At 37.6% G+C, this 22,604-nt stretch overlaps 1 protein-coding gene across 3 annotated transcripts in view; it reads left to right on the forward strand.

Moving 5' to 3' along the window:
* The window catches only part of LOC137642513 (acylamino-acid-releasing enzyme-like), a 137,265-nt gene that overhangs the window by 45,035 nt on the left and 69,626 nt on the right, over positions 1-22,604 (forward strand). For all 3 annotated transcript variants that reach the window (XM_068375143.1, XM_068375144.1, XM_068375145.1), the window contains 4 exons: positions 3,896-4,011; positions 9,405-9,480; positions 10,980-11,187; positions 16,615-16,757. In XM_068375143.1, coding sequence (XP_068231244.1) covers positions 3,896-4,011; positions 9,405-9,480; positions 10,980-11,187; positions 16,615-16,757 — 543 coding nt within the window. The remainder of the gene's footprint in view (positions 1-3,895; positions 4,012-9,404; positions 9,481-10,979; positions 11,188-16,614; positions 16,758-22,604) is intronic.

A 22,604-nucleotide genomic window follows, 5' to 3' on the forward strand; every position in this document is an offset into this window, starting at 1 on the left:
TCTTCAAGTGAAACTCAACCTGCTGTTTCTCCTGCAAGTTTTTCTCAAGTTGGGTCCTTTGGAGGAATTCTTGGAGGGAGGGGGAAGAGATCAGGGATCACCCTCTACTCTTCATGGAGAGTGGAAGCATTACCTTTCTCTAGTGTAGGTAATACAGTAATCCCTTGGCTATTGCAGGTGTTCCATTCCAGGACCCTCTGTGATAGCTGAAAAACAGTGAAGTAGATGCAGAAATCTGTTACTTTTTTTCTTATTTTTTAAATATTTCATATTTTTATTTTTATTATAAATTCAAGCTTTTATAAACCCTCTTAACACTTATATACCTGTTACACACTCTTAAAACTTACTTTTACTCTTAGACACATCTTTACAAGGTAGGTCTTCAAGTTACGAATGGGATCCATTCATACGGTATATTGTAAGTCTATTTTTGCTGCAAGTTGGATTTTATATCCATAATATATTTTATGTATGTACAGTACATACTGTTTATGTATAATATACTTATAAAAGAAAGAGAACAATCCCTTACCATTCATAAATTACTGTACCCTCTGCAAACAAATACCTGTATCCTATGGAGCGTGTACCTACTGTACACTAATACAGTACTAGTACACAATAAATATGTATAACAATTTGTTACTTTTATTCCTGTGATTGGTCTGCACACTGGAAGGGGCATTGCAAGTGGTGAAGACACAGGCTTATTGGCTGGAGGAAGTAGAAGATGCTAGAAGAGGAGCTGGAGAGTCAGGATGAGATCCTGAAGAAACTGGAAGAGGAGCTGGAGAAGCTGCAGAGGTAGAGGGTTGAGATTCAGATGCAGGCCCCTACCTTTTTAAAGTACATAGACAGGTTTGTCTGGAAAGATTGCACTCTGTTCTCCAAAATCTCCTTGTAGTACCTCACAGGATCCATGGTCTCCTGGAAACTTGCATAGACCTTTCCATGCCTGTCATGCCATGGGGTAACAGGGTAATAATATGGAGCTGAGCAGGGTGTGGAGGAAGACTTTTATGGTGGCTATTACCTGCCAAAATTGCAGAAATCTTGACCTTTGGTGGCAGAGGGGAAAGCGATGTAATAGAAGAATGAGCTTGAAATCATTTGAGACAAAGGTCCCAGTTTCTACACTCAACCCTTCCTGGAGGAAAACTCAACTGATGCTGAAGTCTGTTCATCGACCTTGTGCAGCTGAACAGGTTTGTTCACTAAACTATTTATTTTGGACATGGTAAGTTCTGTGCAATCTGCCATTGTAGAGGTAGACTTCATGCTTTCCATGAATCTGAAGGAACGATTGGTGTACCAGTTTAACCCTTTTACCCCCAATGCTATTTGGAACTTTCCAACCCCTTAACCCCCAGGCGTTTTTTTTTTTTTCAAGCACATTTTGCAATATATTTTTTTTTAATTGCTCTAACAGCCATAATTTTTGTCATAGAGAGGTCAGGTTGGTCTCAGTATTTTGGAAAATGCCTGAAGTTTCTCATAAAGTTATCAAAAATATGCAAAAAAATGTAAATAGCAGTGTTTTGCAAGGACGTACCGGTACGTCCATGGGGGTAAAGGGATGAGTGTTATGAAACGTACCAGTATGTCCATTGGGGGTAAACGGGTTAATGCCTTATGTTTCGAATTGGCCACCAGATGTCCGGACATTTTCACTTGAATGTTCAATCTGGATTCAGCTTGGACCCTCTCGAACAGGGTACATCTTCTGAGATATCTCAACGATTGGGTGATCCTGATGTCCTCCAAGAGGCAGGTGCTTTAGGATTGAGATTGACTGCTCTTTTTTTATTGCAATTTGGGGATCGTGATAAATTTGGAAAGCAGAGGGTGAAGTTTCAGGGGATGCTGATACATGACAGTAGCAAGAATCTTTCCTTCAGACAATCGCATCAGCAGGGACAGAGAAGTAGAGAAACCATTCTTGTTCAAGAAAGAACTAATGGCTCAACTGTGGAAGTGTTTTCTGGGATTTCTTTACTCATCAGAGAAGCTTGTTCCACTTGGGCATCTCCTACAGAGATGGCTTAAAGGGTGTCTGAAGTGTCATTGGTAAGTGGGTAGTGATCTCCCATCTCATGGTGTGCTAATAGAGCAGGAGTTATAGAAGGATCTTTTTTGGTGGCTAAACGATGAAAACTTCACCAAAGGAGTTCCACTCGACTCTCCACCTCGAGAGATACTTCTTTTCTTGAACACATTCAAGGAATGGTGGACTGCATACCTGGAGGATCTTTTCTCTTTAGTTGCCAGAAGAACAGCACATACACATCAATCTGTTGGAAATACAAGCAGTATTCCTGGTACTGCAAGTGTTCGAATAGCATTTGATACGGCACTGAGTAGTGCTGATAAATGACAACACTATTGTTGTAGTGAATATCTACAAGCTAGAAGGCACAACTTTGCCCAGACTTCGCGAGTTGACAAAGCAAGTGCACAATGCTGTGAAGGTGTCAGCAAGGTTCATTCCTGGCAAGAGGAATTTACTAGCAGACATGCTCAGTCGTCTTGCCATTTTGTTAGGACTGGAGTGATCCCTATAGCCTTGCGTGGAGGAAAAGCTGCTTTCCTCTTGGGGATCACCAACGATCGACTTGTTCGCCACAAGGCTGAACAGCAAACTCTCAGTTTTCTACTCCATTCAAGATTCCTGGGCAACATTCAAGGATGCTTCCCAACACCCACTGGATAATCTGGATTTGTGCCCCTTTCTTCAGACTGATTCATAGGGTAAACAGCAGGTTGTGGGGTAAACAGCAGGTTTTAGTTGATACTTGGGGTCCGGTTGACTGTGGTGGCTCGCGGATGGCCACAGGCCAAAAGGGTACCCCTATTTGATGATGACCCCTGTTGAGCTGCTAATATAACTACCCAGGAGGCTTTCTTTGGTACACTGAATAGTCTGCCTTGTAATTTTAAGAACTTGCAATATTCTATGACTTTATTTTATAATATTGCTTACAAAGGAGTACAGTTCCAGGGTTCTGGTCTGAGGCAGGGTGATTTTGAAATCTACAACCAACCCAGACGTATTGAGATTATGCTTTTTCCCTGCCAAGGAAAAGTCTAACATTCTTGAAAATGATAGAGACAACCCTTAACCTGAAGCCTTTCTTTGATGAGTTTCTATGTCTCAATGAGACTGACCAGATCCCCAACCCAAAGCCTTTCTTTGATGAGGTTCTTTGGGTATATTTGACTGACCAACCCCTATAATTACCCGTTCATGCGCTAAAGCTTGGGGGGAAAGGGGTGAGAATCACTGCATAGAAATTCCTGTACTTCAATCTTTTCCACATCACAGGCAGCTGTAAAGTTCTGTAAAACCTCCTAAATAGGTTTACCTAATAACTTTGCTATTGCCTAGATGATCAACTGAAATCTTCCTGCAGCTCCCACTTCCAAAGAAGATATGGCAGACACTTGGTTGAATAATGTCTGTTGTGCACTAAATTCTGCTGTCCTAAGATGGTCTGAAACTGAAGGAAAAATTTTAGAAATTTTCATAAAATAAAATCTTTATTGGTAAATGGGTATCAGTAATCCACTTCAGCAATACCTTCTTTTTAGCCTGTATTGTAAGTATGTTGATATGACTTTTTGGTATAATTTTCCTTGTGTTTTAAGTGTAAGGGTTTTGCAGATTATGTGAAGTTGTAGTCGCCTGTACTGCTTATTTGTTCCAACACAGAGACTTACCTCAAACTACTTTCTTAGGAGGTACAGTACCTGGAATCTCCTCTCAACCGACCAGAGTTTTGTGTAGCTTATGTTTAGTGTTTATTATTTCACATATGATTGTGCAATTTTCAGAATTTTAATGCCATGTCCAAAGGTAATCACATATCTGAATTTAGTATTCCATGTATTTCAGGTTTATGCAGATGGTGAGTTCTCTTGCCTTGAGTGGTCATCAGATGAAACAAAGTTGATTTACATAGCTGAAAAGAAAAGACCTAAGCCAACAAGTTTTATTGCACAACCAAAAAGGTATTAAAATCTAAATCTATCCTATTTTATTTAAGTCTGTTTCTAAATGATATAATGTGTAAATTTTATAGCTTATACTGTAAAGAAAAACTCCACAGTCAGAATTTATATGTATTATGCAAGCAATATATCATAAAAAACCTCTAATTATTATTATAAAAGGCAGGTTCTTTTAAACCTGTTTCAACATCTTTAAAATCTCTAAAGCTTAAAAAATGTCTTATTTTACTGCCTATAAATTCTTTTAAACCTTCATAACGTTCATTAACAAATAGTGCTTGCAAGTAAACATAAATTTTTGTAGTAATTCAAAACACTAGATAACATTTCCAAAATGTTTTAGTACTTTCTTTATGATTTTTTACACCAAGTGTTGAATATTTTTTATGATAGTATTTCAAAACATAACCTTTGCAAATTATTCTTATGTTTACAAATAATAGGAATTTTATGTTTGCCAGTGTTTCATAACAGAATCATGCATGTACACCTTTAAGGATATTTTTATGGCTTTCAAATTCCTTTAGATGTATAGCATTAATGAATTTAAATCATTCTAACATTTGTACTCATATACAACTATTGCATCACCTTTTACTTATTCATTTTTTTTTTTACTGAAATTGTACAAGATTTAGAGCAAACAGTAGTGGATTTAGCCTAATCTAACTACATATCTAATATGTCATCAGATTTAGTTTCCAAATGCTAAATAAACATGATAACCCTTTTCTTGGGCTAAAAAAATATGCTGCAATTATTATCTCTTATTCTAAAAGATATCAGTGAAAGTTCAAAACATTTCATGATGATTTTTTAATTACGCACTGTAGTTTTATTCACTTGGGGATAGGACAATATAAGATACTGTATAGTAGTTAGTATTGATTATGCCCATATTTGGAGTGAAAGGCAGGTTAAATTTGATATATTTCTAATTATGTAGTTACATTCACCAGAGGAGAGAACAAAACAAATTAATGTAATTGATGTTATGTCTCATATTACAGTGAAAGTCTTGCTCTATGTTTAATATATTTTTAATTACATAGTTATATTCACTAGAGAAGAGAACAAAATAAAATACTGTAATTAATATTGTTTATGCCCCATATTTACAGTGAAAGTGTGGGTAAACTTAATATAATTGCAAAAGATATGCTCATATTTCTTGTTCTCATACATGTTAATCCTGTATAGACTCAGTATAAAACTTTTTCCAGAATTTTCTCACATTCTGCTTGTTATCAACTCACCTTGATAACACTCATTTATGCCAGTAGAACAACTCTTGAGTCTCTGAGCATTAATTAGGATCAGATAAGGATATGTACAGTCACACCCTACCATTCGCATGTTTGATGTTCGTGAATTTGATTATTTGGGGAAAGGCTCTTGAATATTATGAAGCAAAAGTTTTAAGTATTTATTTGATATTATATATCACCAAATAGAGAACAAATGTTGATAGAAAAGACAAAAGCCAATACAGTACAGTAATACATGTGGGCTTCAAAATTCACTTATTTAGTAGTATTGTACGGTATCACTTTCAACTTAATCTCCTTTGTTATATAACTGACAATAGTATACTGTGGTGTGTTTGTTTTTATATACTGTACTGCAACTAAGTGTTTTACGTTATTTTTTAGTTAAGGTGCATTTACACTTACAAAATAGTGAGTGCTCTTTTAACTGAAAAGACATAAGGGCATTGTTTTATATAAGATCATGTACAGCACAACATACTCATTTTATAGCAAGGGAGAGTAAGTTATAACTGATACTGTACTGCTATATAGGGAGAATTTTCAAGCTCTTATGAAACAATGGCTTTATTCATTTCTGTTTGCTATTCTATAACTGTGAATGCTCGTTTGTGTTTGTTGTTATATAGAGTCCAAGATATACAATATATTTATTGTTAGCCTATATAAGGAAATAGGGAGTTTGGGAGTGTCATTAACTCCTTCATTACGATGGCATCATTATACACCCCCCCTCACACCCCCAGCTTTGAAACATAGGGATCCTCACTTCTCACCTCACCACCAACCGAAATACTTGCAATTCTAGTCCTTATTCTTGATTATGTAAGGTTTATTTTATTTATTGCTATGTTGATATAGTGTTTAAATTGGAGAAAGCTTCTCCGCCTCTGATTACTACAAGTCCCACTCACAATGAGACAAAAACGTTTTACCAACAATGCAAGTCAATGACACACAAGATTTGTCTTTTTCTTATTTCATTCATTTTTTTATCTATTATCATTTTTACTAAATGGTATCCTCTTCATGTCATATATATTTCATATTAGTATTGTTCATGGTTTTCATGTGTATAACTTAGCCCACTGTCATTACTTCCATTTACTGCCATTCTACGCAGTACAGTATTCGTTGTGTTCTTACATGCGCAATCTCTATTTCTAAGCCTGTGAAATACCCAAAACAAGAATGATCCAGTTTATAGAAGCAGTCACATACAAGGTTGGATGACAGACAAACAAATAAACCTTATGTCTAATGAACCAAGTCTCTCTCTCTCTCTCTCTCTCTCTCTCTCTCTCTCTCTCTCTGTACCAGAATTATCGTATACAATGAATATTTTCATTGCATTTCTGTACAATGCAAAGTCCTTTATTACTGACTGGTAGTTTGACACCTTTGGACGGCTTTTTATTGTGGAATTAAGGAATAACACATTCACTTCAATGAATATAAAGATTTTTACACATAAAATTACAGTGCTTTACCCTTATTTTAGAGGAAATTATATGAAAGTAATTTCTGAAAATTATTCTATAATCACTTCATAATGAATGAAAAAAAGATATATTGAAATACAATAGAAAATAAAGCAAATTTTTGAAAAATATATTCTGTAATCAGCAGTAAAATAAATTAACATGGGTGTGTAGGTTAATATGAAGTAAGTGAGCAAGTACTGTATATCCGATGGTGACAAATTTCGTATATAGTTTGAGTAGCAGATCCGCGGCCTTTTAGTGAAAGGGTTAAAGGCCCTATTAAAACAATGTTACGTATTTTGTGGCCTATTACTAATTTTTTGTTTCTCAATCAGTGTTTTCCATTCAAAAAACCATCTAAAAGAATTTTATTACTAAAATTAGTACGTTAGAAATTTTCCTAGCATTCTTGTTTTTATTATCTATTATTGTACTTTATCAAAGCCTGTATATAAAAGGCACTTTTAAAGGTTACTATCATTCATATGGGAGTTTTTGATTTTTTCAAAAAGTGAATGTAAAGAATCCCTATCTTTTCAAGCTTGAATTACAAAAATTGATTAATATTAAAAAAGAGTAGTAGCCATTTTCCCCAAAAATTTTATGTTTTGAAAAATCAGGCTTCAAAGTTTATTTTTGTAGAAATTGGTTAAAGATAACTCAGCGTGCAAAATTATGACCTTTTTGTGGTGATTTTCCTCATCATTGGGGATCATAACATATCCTCATATTTCAGGGTCATTTACTAAGCAGTAGTGAGCCCCTTCCCTCAAATCTAGAAATGTATAAGCTATATGTACCAAATGCCCACTTGTGTAAGGCATTGCTAGCAAAATGTATTCTTCTTTGTGTACTTTTTATTCAAATTTTGACCTTTAGGCATAATTAGTTGTTTTCTATGACACTATACATCTTTCAGCATAAACATAATGTAAGAATTATAGATATATGAACGAGAAGACAAAGAAATACGATGAGCATACTGTAACCTTTAAAGATATGCAGCAAAATTTTATTCATGAAACCATTAAGAAAATAGGAAGACTCATAACTCTGATCAGAAAAAGGTTGGTTATGGAACTGAACGCACTTGTATAAATATAGAAAAAAGGACGTTTTGGCAATAAAACAAATTGTTTTTTATTTAAAACACTATTTAAAACATGAAATATAGATCTTCTCCCAGCCAAAAATATACATACATACATTCATATACCAAGGCAATTCCCCCAACCTTTTGGGGGTAGCCGACATCAAACAAATAGAAAAAAAGGGGACCTTTCCTCTCTACGTTCCTCCCAGACTGACAAGGGACTCAACCGAGTTCGGCTGGTACTGCTAGGGTGCCACAGCCCACCCTCCCCCGTTATCCACCAGAGATGAAGCTTCATAACGCTGAATCTCCTACTGCTGATACCTCTGCGGTCACCCAAGGTGACTGGAGGAAGCAGCAGGGCCTACCAGAACTGCGTCACAATCGCTCGCCATCCATTCTTATTTCTAACACTCTCTCTTGCCTCTCTCACATCTATCCTACTATCACCCAGAGCTTTCTTCAGTCTATCCATCCACCCAAACCTTGGCCTTCCTCTTGTACTTCTCCCATCAACTCTTGCATTCAACACTTTCTTTAGCAGACAGCCATTTTCCATTCTCTCAACAGGGCCAAACCAACTCAACACATTCATATCCACTCTAGCTGCTAACTCATTTCTTACACCCGTTCTCACCCTCACTACTTCGTTCCTAAACCTATCTACTCGAGATACACCAGCCATAATCCTCAGACACTTCATCTCAAACACATTCAATTTCTGTCTCTCCATCACTTTCATTCTCCACAACTCCGATCCGTACATCACAGTTGGTACAACCACTTTCTCATACAGAACTCTCTTTACATTCATGCCCAACCCTCTATTCTTTACCACTCCCTTCACTGCCCCCAACACTTTGCAACCTTCATTCACTCTCTGATGTACATCTGCTTCCACTCCACCATTTGCTGCAACAACAGACCCCAAGTACTTAAACTGATCCACCTCCTCAAGTAACTCTCCATTTAACATGACATACAAGCTTGCACCACCTTCCCTTCTCGTAGATCTCATAACCTTACTCTTGCCTACATTAACTCTCAACTTCCTTCTCTCACATACCCTTCCAAATTCTGTCACTAAATATGATATGATAATCTGAATTTCCAAAATTCCCACTAGAGGTCATGAGTCACGTCTTTAAAGGGTGCATACAATTATTTGTAGGTTTTTAATAATTATTCTTGTTTATTACTTAATCCCTGCAATTGGTAAAGTCTAACTCTACTCTTACTTAATAACGGATAAATTATACAGTATAGCAAAATTGGTTGTTTTTTGGTCCATTAAGATAGAGCGTTTATTGTTAGGGGCTCTGACAATGTAATGAACATAAAAGATACAAATTCAAGCAATGTAGTATGTTTTGCTAACTTTCTTTAAATATGTATAGTATTTATTTGCTTTGGAAATTTTTTTTTTTTTACGTTGAAGACACATCTCAAAACTGTTTGTGAAATATACGCTATTCCTTCAATTTTCATAATCTTATATTCAAAGAATTTTAATTTAGTGAATTATCTATATATTTTTTCCTTTAATAGCACTGGTGAAGATACAAGAGGTCAAGAATTTCAATTTTTAGATGACTGGGGTGAACAACTTGAAGGCAAACACAAGGTAAATTACATGCATTTGTTTAATAGGAAACCTTTATCTTATAGAAAAGGATAACCCCTTCTCCTGAGAAAGAAGAAAAGTATCGGTTTGAAAGGTGACCATTACACATGAGCTGTACCACCTAGAGCTATACTACCTAGTCAATTTCTTTTAGCGAGGCATATTTGCACCGACTCGCAGAGGTGCCCTTTTAGCTCGGAAAAGTTTCCTGATCGCTGATTGGTTGGACAAGATCATTCTAACCAATCAGCGATCAGGAAACTTTTCCGAGCTAAAAGGGCACCGTTGCGAGTCGGTGCAAATCTGCCTCGCTAAAAGAAATGGACTATAGAGGGTCTTGGATGACAACCCATGGGTGTTTTAGATTGACTGTCAAAGCACATCTATCACTCAGACCACTTGAAAGAACTTGTTTTTAGGATATAATCATATTCTAATAGATTTTAATATTTTGACCTCATTAATAGACTGTAGTGTCTACTTATAGCATGTTTTCCTTTGGTTTCTAGGGTAGAGTTATGCTAATGCAAGATGTTCTCTAAGGGTTTTGTGTTTCCCTTTGTTTCTATATCTATCTATCTATCTATCTATATATATATATATATATATATATATATATATATATATATATATATATATATATATATATATATATATATATATATTCTTTTTCTTTAAGTAGTTCATAGGAAAGAAAATATGAACAGAAACAAAAAATTATGTGCCGACACCAATGTCTCACTCCGTAACTCCTACATATCTTTGGAAATAAATAACAAAATACTTATATATACACATACATATACACATACTGAAAGGTTACTTACTGAAAGAGTTGTTAAAATTTCAAAAAGAATGAAGATAAGAAAAACAAGAAAATTAACACACTAATATTCCATAAAGGAGTATATATTTGTTAGGATTTAGTCACAATTATATAAGTGACACTGAATACAGAACAAACCATAGAAAAGACAAAAAGCAAATACATATTGCAGCATTACACAAGGGTTTGAAAATTTACATATAACATTGCAAGTCTCATCTTATCATCCCCAATAATAGAAATGATTATTTTGTGCTGAATTTGGTTTCATATAGCTCAATGGTATCATACCTGTCCAGTTAGATGCACTCACACTTATATGAATTACCATGAATTACTCTGTGTTATGGTTATCTCTCAAAGTACTTGTTCTTGTGCCACATTCATCTTATTGCAAGTTATTCGTTTTGTTCTATGAGCCTTACTACCCAAGGGCTCTTTTCACTTTCTCAGAAGTTCGATTCTCTATTGTTGCTTTAGTCATTTCATTATTATCTAATTCTTAATTTTGTTCATTTAGAATATTTTTGAATTATTGTCTGATTTGTCTAATTTTTTTTCTTGGTTAGTGTACTCTAGTAGTTTTTCAAATGAATGAAAAAATGAATTATTGGAATAGTTTAAATAATATTTGTGTAAACAAGTTTTTATTATTAATTTGAAATGTTTTCAGAGTGTAGTTTGTGTTTTTGACACAAAATCAGGGGAAGTACAATGTCATGAGCTTCCTGATGAACTTTGTCCGGGTCAGTTGGTCTGGGCTCCAAAGGATGAAGGCATCATTGGCGTTGCATTTGTTAGCACACCCTATCGTCTTGGTCTCATTTACTGTCCGAACAGAGAGTCCAAACTCTTCCATATGGACATGGAAGGCAACTACAGTAAGTGAATTGTTAAAAGATATTTTGTTCAATCATTTTCTGTGTTCGTGAATGTAATTCAACATACTTTATACAAATATGTATAAGGGCATCTGCAAGTAAATTGTCAGGCATTGATTTATTTTCAAGATCCATTTCATGAGATTCAAAATCTCCATATCTATGGCCTTGCATTGTTCTTTTTTACAAACATTCCTTTAAAGTATGTCCCAACCTAAAATATTTTCAGGCTGTCACTGAACTTTGGAAGTACTGTGACATAATTTTAGAAGGAAATTTACTATCTCAATACTTACCCAGGATTCATGGTACTAAAGCATAAGCTTTAAAAGTGCAGCTTTGTCTGATGAACTCAAAAAAATGTGAGAATTAACAGTATACAGTAGTATCTTGGTTTACAAGTTTAATTCATTCTGGGTGTGACCTCTTAACGTAAGATGCTTGTTTTCTAAAACATTGTTTTCATAAGAAACAAAGGAAATTCACTCATTGTATTCCACAGTTCTATAAGTACTCATATACAATAATTTTTAAAGGTTTGTAATAAAATTTAGTCAACAAATTATAACCCCCTAACATCAGAAATGAAAAAGGGATTTTGACAAAGGAAAAATCTAGTTCTGGGAAGAGACCTGTGACGGCCGGTGAAAAAGTCCTTCTTTACACTTTTCTGATATAAATCTTCCAAATATACCAGAGAAAGATAAAAGCATGGAATGCAGAGGTTACTACCCTCGCGCGAGCACCTTGTGGGTGTCGTGTATACAACAGGGGCGTGTGAAAACCACTATTCACAGGCTGTCTTCCATTTAGGTATACAACAGGGGCGTGTGAAAACCACTATTCACAGGCTGTCTTCCATTTAGATAATTCCTTCATCAAAGGGAAGAGCCGTAACAGGCCCTAGAGAACACAGTTGGACCACGCCACCGACACCTAACACGCGTGCCCTCTAGGACATCCTTCTGTTTTGGACTTGCTCGCATAGTTGTATAATTCGCAATAAAAGAAAAATGTTGACAAATTAACTCTCACTTTACCTTAGTGAAGAGTCCTGGCTGGCATGAGGGAGACAAAAGAGGAGCAAGAGAGGAGGATCACTGCTTGGAAAGAGAATCTCCCTCTATAAGCAATTCTGGTAGAATATCAATTCTCTCTCTGAAACAACGTTTGCTATCACGAACCAAATCACCTATTTTATGCTTTTTGGACACTAGGTAACCTTTTTTTAACACTGTTACATTTAATTTTGTCAAGGATCCTGTCTAGAGATGACTGCTTTTGCCATTCTTTGAAATGTCATGAAAATAGGGTTAAAATCCTATGAACATGATGTGAACATTGTGCGTGTTGTGCATGGGCATGTACTTCTATATATGGCCATCAATAATAAGTCTTTTAGAATACCTAGCAGATCTAGGCAATGGATGTGGATCACCTCCTCGGTTGAATTCCACATTGGGGATATTATGTGGTTAACCAGGGTTGCTCCTCCTTCTATTGTTAACAAGTCAGTTTATAAACTTGTGGTCTGGGCCTAGAGACTGGAGGCTGATCCAAGAGTGTTTTCAATTACTCCACCAGTGTAGCAGTAGATCTAACTCTCCACACAGAGGAATAAGAACTTTCTTGGGAGAGATTAATGGACTGTCCCATCACTGTTTTAGGTGGAACTTTAGTGGTCTCATACTCTATTGACCATGATGGACAAATCTTTTGGAAGGCATCATTTCTATTAGAGTACCATTTGTTGGTTGTTGCTGGTATTGTGTGTCTGAAATCCTCCACAAACTTGAAGGAGTTCCCACACTTTTTTAAAGGAAAACCTCAGAAAGTAACTGTAGCTATTGTTATTCCCATATATAAAACTGATTGAGTTGGAGTGAGCATATACTGTACTTCTTCCATATTATTAGAATGCCCAATTTGGGAAGTAGATTGAGAATAATCAATTATGCCTTCAAGACTTCATGAAGTAAGTATACCAGAACTAACCAGTCATCCAGGTACTGAAGAATTTGCACTCCAAACTTATACTACAGTATAGCCATTTGGAGACTGGAGCTATCACACGAATGAATACATGCAGTGCCACCCCTGAGACTGAAACATAGGCATCTGAACTGAAAGTTTTTTCCCTGAACACAAACCTCAAAATCTATTTCGACTGGATGCACTTGGCTGTAAAGATAAGATTGTGGAAGATCTATCAAGAACGTCCAATTATACTTTTGCAGGAATGGACGGTATTGTCTCCTTGGAAAACTTTGTAACTTGAAGGAATTGTTCAGTTGTTGAAACATCCACCTCTGGTCTCCATCCCCTGTACAACTTAAGGACCATAAACAGCCTTTCATGTGTATTAGACTTTACTTCTTCCCAGATACATAGCCTTTTCTCTGGGTTGTAGAAGTAGGTTTGAAAGGGTATTGGAGAATTTTCCTAAGGAAATATCTCCTTGAAAGGAAGGTCAATCCCCCTTCTTCAGCACATGAAAAACCCAAGGTTCCATATCCAATATCTCCCTCTGCATCCAAAGAAGAGAAATTCTTCCTCCTACTGGAACTTGAATTGAGAGTATCACTGGTTAGTTTTAGTAGTTGTATTCTTTTTCCCAATTCCTCATCCTTTGGTTATAGAAACGTGGTGTTTAAAGTGTCTTGACCTATCTTGGGTTCTTACATTCCTGCTAGTTGAAGGGGTAGGTGCTATTGCCAGATTTATATCTGGATAGGTTTACTGACAGAAGCCATGAAGGTTTGAACAAGGAGGTCATATTGCTCCAAAATATATGTTAATGTGATTGTATGCAGTAGAGGACCAAATGTTGGGGACATAGCATTCCTGTCTTTTGTGCCTTTGTTACCAACTTATATGAATAACAAGAAAACTGTCCTCTTTGGCTGATTATCAAGTTAGAGAAAGCATTAACACTTGCTTCATCCCTAGTGTGCAGTCTAAGCACATGAGAAAAGATAAGACTGTACTTCCAATATTTTTGTTTCTAGTGACGGAACCTGCTCCAGAAGGTTAAATGTAGCCCCTATTATGTATTCTGCAAAGGAAAACTTCTACAGTCCTTCTTAAACCTTCTGAGAAGTTTGCCATTTTCTTATCTGATCGAGAAGTCTTACCGATTGTCTCAGCCTTTCTTGTAGGGAGAGTTTGCCATTTTGGGTTTCATAGCCAGTATAAAAGGAAAGAAGGTGGTTTTGAAATGGAGCATTTATGTACCTGCCTTCGGATTGAACTTCTCTCTCATAGCCTTTGAAGCCTTAGGTCTTGTTGGATTGGATAGATGAAGCTAAAGGAGATCTAAGAGTGGTCATCTACTTTGTCAGAGTTATATACAATATCCAAGTTCCACTCAACGTCGGAGTCATATAATAACATCTGATGATTGGAAGGGGAATTTGTTATTTACTGTCTGAGTCAACTGACTAGCAGAAGCCTCTAGATTTACTTATGTTTGTTTCATTTCTGAATTTAGTAGAATTAAGAATATAAATATACATAAAATTAATAAAGTGATTGAAAAATTTACCAAGAACAAAATAAAAACCGGTGTGGTAAATTAAAAAGCCGCAATGCTTATTGTGTATTGACCCTTGAATAGAAAGCATGAAATTGAAATTATATGTAAAGAACCAAAATCTAATAAAAAAAGTAATGCCAATGCAGCCAGACAAAAATCCAACTCCAGCAAAATAATCAGAAATAACTCTCTGCCCAGTGGAAATCCATCTCCATTGCCTTAATGTCCATTTCCTTACTGTCTAATCCATACATAATTCAATGGAATATCAACGGACTTAAAACCTGCTTGCATCTAGGGAAAATTCAAAGACTATTAAAAAATAATAACCCTATTGCAACATTCCATCTTTAGGAAATTATACTTTAGCATCTCTCTCAGGTGATTATAGAGATAACAGATTTTATTATTAAATACTGCTTTTGTTAGATTCCTGTCTGAATTCCTAGAGTAAGTCTTCATTTTTGTCTCTTCTCCTTGATTTATTATATCTCATCCTATATATATATATGATTTTAATCCTTTTGGAAGTTAGACATGAAATTTCTTCTCTGTATTGTATGCTTCTATTTTATTAAATTTTTGTCTGAATTTTTATTTGGAGTAGGTGTTTATCTTTGCATTTTCTCTAGGATTTTTTATCCTTCTCACTAGTTTTTGTTCCATTATTTTTCAGATACTGTACTTTCTAAACCCCTTTTTTACCATGTGTCCTAATAATCTTTGTTCCCTAATTTTATCCAATAATGTTTCTAGAATCTTGTGCAGTATTTTTACATCTTAATCAAAGAGTCTCATTCATCCACACCTTTCACATGGCAAAAGTGCTTTTTCTTTTCTACATATTCAAAGTCATACTCTTTTTCCCATTTTTCTGGTCCCATCTCTTTATTGGGCTTTCATGGATTCTGATCATATCATCATTAACTAGCCTTGCAGGTGCTCTTAGCTAGTCACTTTCCATTTCCAATTGTCCTTCAGCTTATCCAATTTTAAACTATCCCCAAGGGCTCTCCAGACCTTTTTAATAGTCACATTCTGTATTGGGACCCTCTTATATCAGTATCCTTCCATTCATATACTCTTCATTTGGTAGGTTTTCAAAAAAGTGGTTCCATTGTTTCATTATTTCTTATTCTTCAATCATAGTTTTTCACTGTCTTTCTCATTTCTATATGTTATCTATGTTATATTGAACATTTTCTATCTTCCCTGTTCTGTTTTGAATTTTTTTTCATCCCATTCTTCCTAAATTTTCATCTTTGCCCTTTCCATCTGCTATTTATTTTCCATTCTTTTCCAAAGACATTCTATCCTTTTCACAACCAGTTCTCAGCCAGAGTTTGAAGGCTCTTATCTTCTCAGTAGCCTTTAATCATTTAATCATAGTTGCATATCAAATCAAATATCTCTTTTGTTTAATTATTTTTGTCAGTGCTAATTTGGTTTTATGTTATTATTGTTGCAACTTTGTTAAAATCATCAGCAACATGTGTTTGATGATCATTTTAGTCAAATATTTATTGAGTGAAAGCAAGTTGCAGATCAGTATTTGTAACAGATATTTAATTAAGGTTACCCTTTTTTTATTCAGTTTATATGACAGAACTAAATACTATACCATTATTATTTCTTTCACATACTGATGTGTTTGCTTTGTGTAATTATTTAAGAATTTGGAATATAATAGTTTGCGAGGAAATTAAAGTAGCATTGTTTTAAAGAAATGAGCAGGTCGCTACTTTATTATGATGTATGTTCTGAGACCTTTTCAAGCCATATGTATGATTTAAATGTACATTTTTTTTTTATAACATTTGGAATAATGAATTGTTTAGAAAATTTCATAACATGATTTTAACAAGTTAATTTTTTTTTTTTTCATGTTCTAGGTGAAATAAGTAAAGGCTTTAGCAATATTAGGACACCGAGAGTCAGTCCAGATGGCACAAAAATCGCCTTCTTGCGTTCAACTGTTGGAGGACCTCATGCTAAATGTGCTCAGCTGTGTCTCCTTTCATGGCCTAGTAAACAGGTGCATATTCAACGTTTGTAATTGTTTATAAACTGTCAGACTATTAAATTTTAAGCATTTCTATCTTATGTTATTAGGATTTTGGTGTCTATACTTTATATACTCCCCTCTATACTTGTGGGCTCTTTATCAAATATCTAGTGGTAAAATAAGGTTGACTGATTTGAAGAGATGGTATATATGGTATTAAACATCCTACAATCCCTTGTTAGGGTTCATATACAGTATTTAGATCTGTACAGATAAATTAATTATTTTCCAATAAAGTCTGCCATTTTAAATGGTAACCTATATGAATGGCTGCAGTTAGTTTAGTCAAAGTAGTTTCGCCTTTGGTGTTTTAATAGGATCATCATATATTTGGATTTGTACATAAACATAAATCCAATTTATTGCATCATTTATGCCTGTTTTTTAGGATTTATAGAATAAAAACTTATCTTTCCTGTTCATTATTATCTTTTATGTGTACATTTATCATTTAGGAGTTAAGTGTGGGATTAATCATTACCACTATTCTGTGGCCTCTACTCTTGCACCTGAACTATCATCAACTCAGGTGCTCATCTATCCAATTTCTTTATCATTTCCTGGGTCTCCCTTATAAAGTTCTTCATCGTGTAGGTTCTTTGCAGCATCCCTTGAACTTGACTGTTCGCAGTCATGCCCATGTGCTGAGTGCATATTAGGACTTCCCTCTCAGTGGTGTGGCTCTTTCTTTGAGGGAAAAAGAGAGGGCTAAGTGTTCTCTGTTATTAAACTTGGCAAAGACCAAGATGATGTCATAGAGACTTTATAACATTTATTCTTGTACGAATACAAAGCTTCGTCCTTTAAACCTGTAAGAGGTTACAATCTTCTAATGTTGGCTTCATCTTTTAAACCCGTAAGAGGTAGCAATCTTCTAAACAAGGTTTACACCCATAGGTTACAAAAAATTTAAAACTGTTTAATTACTTAATCATTGCCAAATAGTAAAAAAAGAAAGGCATAATTACTGCTTTATATGATCCAAAATCTAGAAATTTTGCATTAGGGGCCACATCCCCCAGCTGGCTGCTGAGACACAATCCTTGTTGTGTAGTTCATACATACATATATACATACATACTAGTGCACTGCAGAACAAAGGCTTCTGACGTGTCCTTCCACTTGCGTCTGTTTATGGTCTTTCTATGCTAGTCCACACCCACAAACATTCTTTATTTATCGTCTTCTCTTCTTTCCTTGCTTCTTTTGCAATCTCTAGAGACCCATTCTGTTTTTCTGTAATTCTTTAATTTTAGTCTGTCTGGTTTAAGTATGTATATTCATTAACAATCTCTAGTAGTTCGTCCATAACCATTATTTGTTGTCTCTACATTTTCATTGAATATTGTCATAGTTTTACTCATATTAATTATCAGTCCAACATTTATACTTTCTCTTTTCAAATCTTCAATCATCTTTTGCAATGCCTCCCATGATTCACTAAACACAACTGTGTCATCTGCAGATCCTAAGTTGTTAAGGTATTCACCATAAATATTAATGCATACATTTTCCCAATCTAAATTTTTAAAAACTTCTAAGCATGCTGTGAATGATTTTGGAGAACTGAGGTCTCACTGTCTAACTCCTTTCTCAATTGGAACTTTCTCACTATTTATATGTAGTTTTAGGATTACTGTACCTCCTGTATATATATATTTTCAAGTGTTCTAACATAAGATTCATATATTCCTAGTTTTTGAAGAGCTTTCATTACTGCTGAAGTTTCGACAGAATCAAATGCTTTCTCTTAGTCCATGAATGGCATACATAGTGGTTTGTCATACTTTGTTGATTTTTCCATTAGCTGGTTAATTACATGAATAGGGTCAATTGTTGAATACCTAGTTCTAAATCCTGTCTGCTCTCTTGGTTGATTAAAGGCTTACTGTCTTTCTATTTGGTCTAATATGATCTTTGTAAGTAATTGATATATTACTTAAGAGTAAATTTATTGGGCAATAATTTTTCAGGTTTTTTTTTTTTTTTTGTCTCCCTTTTTGTGAATTGGTATAATGATGAAGTTTTTCCAAACTGTAGGTATAGAGCATTGTTGCAGACATTTTGTTTAAAGTTGAGTGAGCTTTACTACTATGAAATCTCCTCAATCTATTATTAAATCAATTGTTAGTGAATCTTCTCCTGCTGCTTTGCCTCTTTTCGTGCTTTAGGTGGCACGTTTAGGAAAAACGTTATACGTATTAACCCTTTTACCCCCAAAGGACGTACTGGTACGTTTTACAAAAGCCATCCCTTTACCCCCATGGACGTACCGGTACGTCCTTGCAAAAAAATGCTATAAAAATTAGTTTTTCAATATTTAACTTAGCCAGTGATTATAATAGCTGCAACTCTGTTGCTCGACAGAAAACTCTACGGAAAAAATTCGCCAGCGATCGCTACACAGGTAGGGGGTGTACTTCAACAGCGCCATCTGTCGTCCAGATACCCAGTACTCATTGTAAACAAAGAACTCAATTTTCTCTCTGTCGTGCTACCGGCAAGACCTACTAATTCGCTGTTGCTAACTGGATTTGTTTTCTCAACTATTTGGTGAAGTACACTATTCTAGTTTTGAGCTTTCGCTGTGCAGGCTTTCTCTTCAAAAATCCTTGCATTCTTTTTTTGATTACGGATTATTTGTTGATGACTTTGGATAGTTTTTGAATTCCCCTTTGACCAATTCAAAATGGCTGACCCTTCTCAAGTCCCAAAATTTAGGAAGTGTAATGCTAGGGACTGTTCAAGGCGTCTTCCGAAGGCCTCTATCGACCCTCACACTGTTTGTTCCAATTGTCGGGATAAAACCTGTCAATTGGAAGATCGATGTGAGGAGTGCGTTGGGCTTTCGGAATTCGATTTTATCGAATTCCAAAAGTATACACGTAGGCTAGAGAGAGATAGAGTTAGGAGAAGTTCCTCTCGTTCTATTGACATTTCCTCTCCTCATGCCCCACAACCTATTCCTTCCCCTGTAGTGGTTGCTCCTAATCCCCCTTCTGGCACTCAGGAACCTTCGATGGCTGATATGATGCGTGCCATCCAAGCTCTGGGTGAGAGAGTTGAGTCCCTGGCTAGTGACCGTAACCAGCTCATGGCGGATGTCAAGGAGCTGAAGTGTAAAAGTGCAGTGGGAAGTGTTAAAGTGAGTGATAGTGTTGTGGATAGTGTTACGCTTGAGGGTTCGTCTGTTCGTGCCTGTCGTCCTCCTAGTCCGGGACCTCTTGCAAGCTCCCAAGTCCAGGGGAGAAGCAATGTCGTACGACCAATGGGTTCGAGAGGCTTTAATCAGCGAACAGACGTTCCCTCCGTGGTACCGGGCGCATCTTCCCAAGATCGCCCCTGCCGCACAAAGACGAGAGAGCCCATTTATTCCTCGTCTTCGGAAGGTGTTTCTCGCAAGAAACAATGGACCAAGGTCTCACGACCATTAAAACGCAAGTCGGTCCCTTCCGCGCAAGTCCAACGGCCCAGCTGTAGCCACTGGGTCAGTTCGGACTCGCTGCAGTCTTCCGATGACTGCTCACCTCCTAAGAGAGGCAAAGCGGTACCGCCTCAGACAGTTACACCGTCTGTCGCCGCACCTGCTCCTGCAGACCCTAAGTGGTCTTTGCTGCAGAGCATGCAGTCCCAATTAACGTCTCTGATGCAGGACTTGCGTGCGGAGAAGGTTGCTGCTGCACCAGCTAGTACAGCCTCTTGCCTACAACCAACCACACACTCGGTTGTGCGTCCTGTGGACGCTGAGGCGACCTTCTTGCGCACTCCAGTTGAGAGAGTTCCGCCACCCATGCGTTCCAGTGTGCCCTGCCAGCCGCATGTTGACGTTCAGCGACGCACGGAGCCTTCCGTTGACGTTCGTGAGGTACAACAACCGTCAGAGTTGTTTTGTTTTGACGCGGTGCGTCAACCTCCGCAACCCAGTGTGGTTGCCACTGCTCACCCACATCAGGCTAGACATTCTGGAGTAGACGCTGTGCGTCCCCGCGCTGCTATGGTTGTTGCCAGCTCACAGACTGGGCAACAGTTCCATGACGTTGCGTCCGGCTCAGTCACGCATGCACCCGTGCGACCGGACTCAGCTAACCAGCCGTTACCTACTCCATTGCCGCTTCCTCCTCAATACTCGGATGATGGACTTTCTGATGATGATGGTGCTGCACACGTAGATGAACCACATTCGGATCTTGACGAGCCTAAGTCTACGCAACCCTCTTTGGACTTTAGGAAGGTTTTAGCACTGTTCAAAGAGATGTTTCCGGACCAGTTTGTGTCTGGCTCCGCGCTCTCCTCCGTCAGAGTTTGTTTTAGGTATGCCGTCATCCTCGCCTGCCTTTACTAGACTCGTCCTCGCACGCTCGTCCAAGAGAGCTTTACGAGTGATAGGAGAATGGATGCAGTCCAAAAAGAGTCTAGGGAAGACAGCCTTTACGTTTCCCCCTGCTAGACTATCTTCTAGATCGAGCGTCTGGTATGCCACGGGAGAAGTTCTCGGCTTGGGAGTTCCTGCCTCTGCCCAGGGCGACTTCTCAAGTCTTGTAGACTCTCCCCGCCGGCTAGCCATGAGACGCTCAAAGATATGTTGGTCATCTTCGGACCTGGACCACCTTTTGAAAGGGATATTTAGAGCCTTCGAGGTCTTCAACTTTTTAGACTGGTGTCTGGGAGCTCTAAGCAGGAAGATCTCTCCGACAGAGAAGGAGACTTCCTTGCTCATCATGTCCTGCATGGACAAGGCCGTACGTGACGGATCTAATGAGCTTGCTGCATCTTTCGTGTCCGGAGTCCTCAAGAAGCGTGAGAACCTTTGCTCTTTCCTGTCAGCTGGAGTTACACCTTGCCAAAGATCCGAACTTCTGTTTGCTCCTCTTTCCAAGTGCCTCTTTCCAGAGGACCTGATTAAGGAGATTGCTGCTTCTTTGATACAGAAGGATACTCATGATCTGGTTGCGTCCTCTGCTCGCAAAGCCACCCCTTTGCCTACCTTGTCAGCTAGACCAAGGATGGACACTCCAGCGTCCCGATTTATTCCGCCCTTTCGTGGCAGAGCCTCCAGCAGAGGAAGTGCTCGTGCCGAAGGGAGACGTGGAAAGAAGAAAGGAACCAAGTCCTTTAAAGGCAGAGTCTGACTGCCAGCTTCTTCAGACAGCAGTGGGAGCCAGACTCAAGAACTTCTGGCAGACCTGGGAGAAGAGAGGCGCAGATGCACAATCTGTGAAGTTTCTCAGAGAGGGGTACAAGATCCCGTTTGTACGAAAACCCCCTCTAGCAACGTCTCCCATCGATCTCTCTCCCAGGTACAGAGAGGAAGACAAGAGACGAGCATTGAAACAGGAAGTGTCTCTCTTACTAGAAAAGGGAGCGGTAGTCAAAGTCCTGGACCATCAAACCCCGGGCTTCTACAACCGTCTCTTCTTAGTGGCAAAGAAGACAGGAGGGTGGAGGCCGGTGCTAGACGTCAGTGCGCTGAATGTCTTTGTCACAAAGCAGACGTTCTCCATGGAGACCACAAAGTCCGTTCTAGCAGCGGTCAGAAGGGAAGACTGGATGGTCTCGTTAGACCTAAGGGACGCATACTTCCACGTCCCCATCCACCCAGACTCCCAACCTTTTCTGAGATTTGTTTACGAAAAGGTTGTCTACCAGTTTCAAGCCCTGTGCTTTGGCCTAAGCACAGCTCCTCTTGTGTTTACGAGGCTGATGAGGAATATAGCCAAATTCCTTCATTTAGCGGACATCCGAGCCTCCCTCTATTTGGACGACTGGCTTCTAAGAGCTTCTTCCAGTCGTCGCTGTCTGAAGGATCTAAAGTGGACT

The sequence above is a fragment of the Palaemon carinicauda genome, chromosome 6 (assembly GCF_036898095.1).
Source record: "Palaemon carinicauda isolate YSFRI2023 chromosome 6, ASM3689809v2, whole genome shotgun sequence".
Classification (NCBI taxonomy): domain Eukaryota; kingdom Metazoa; phylum Arthropoda; class Malacostraca; order Decapoda; family Palaemonidae; genus Palaemon; species Palaemon carinicauda.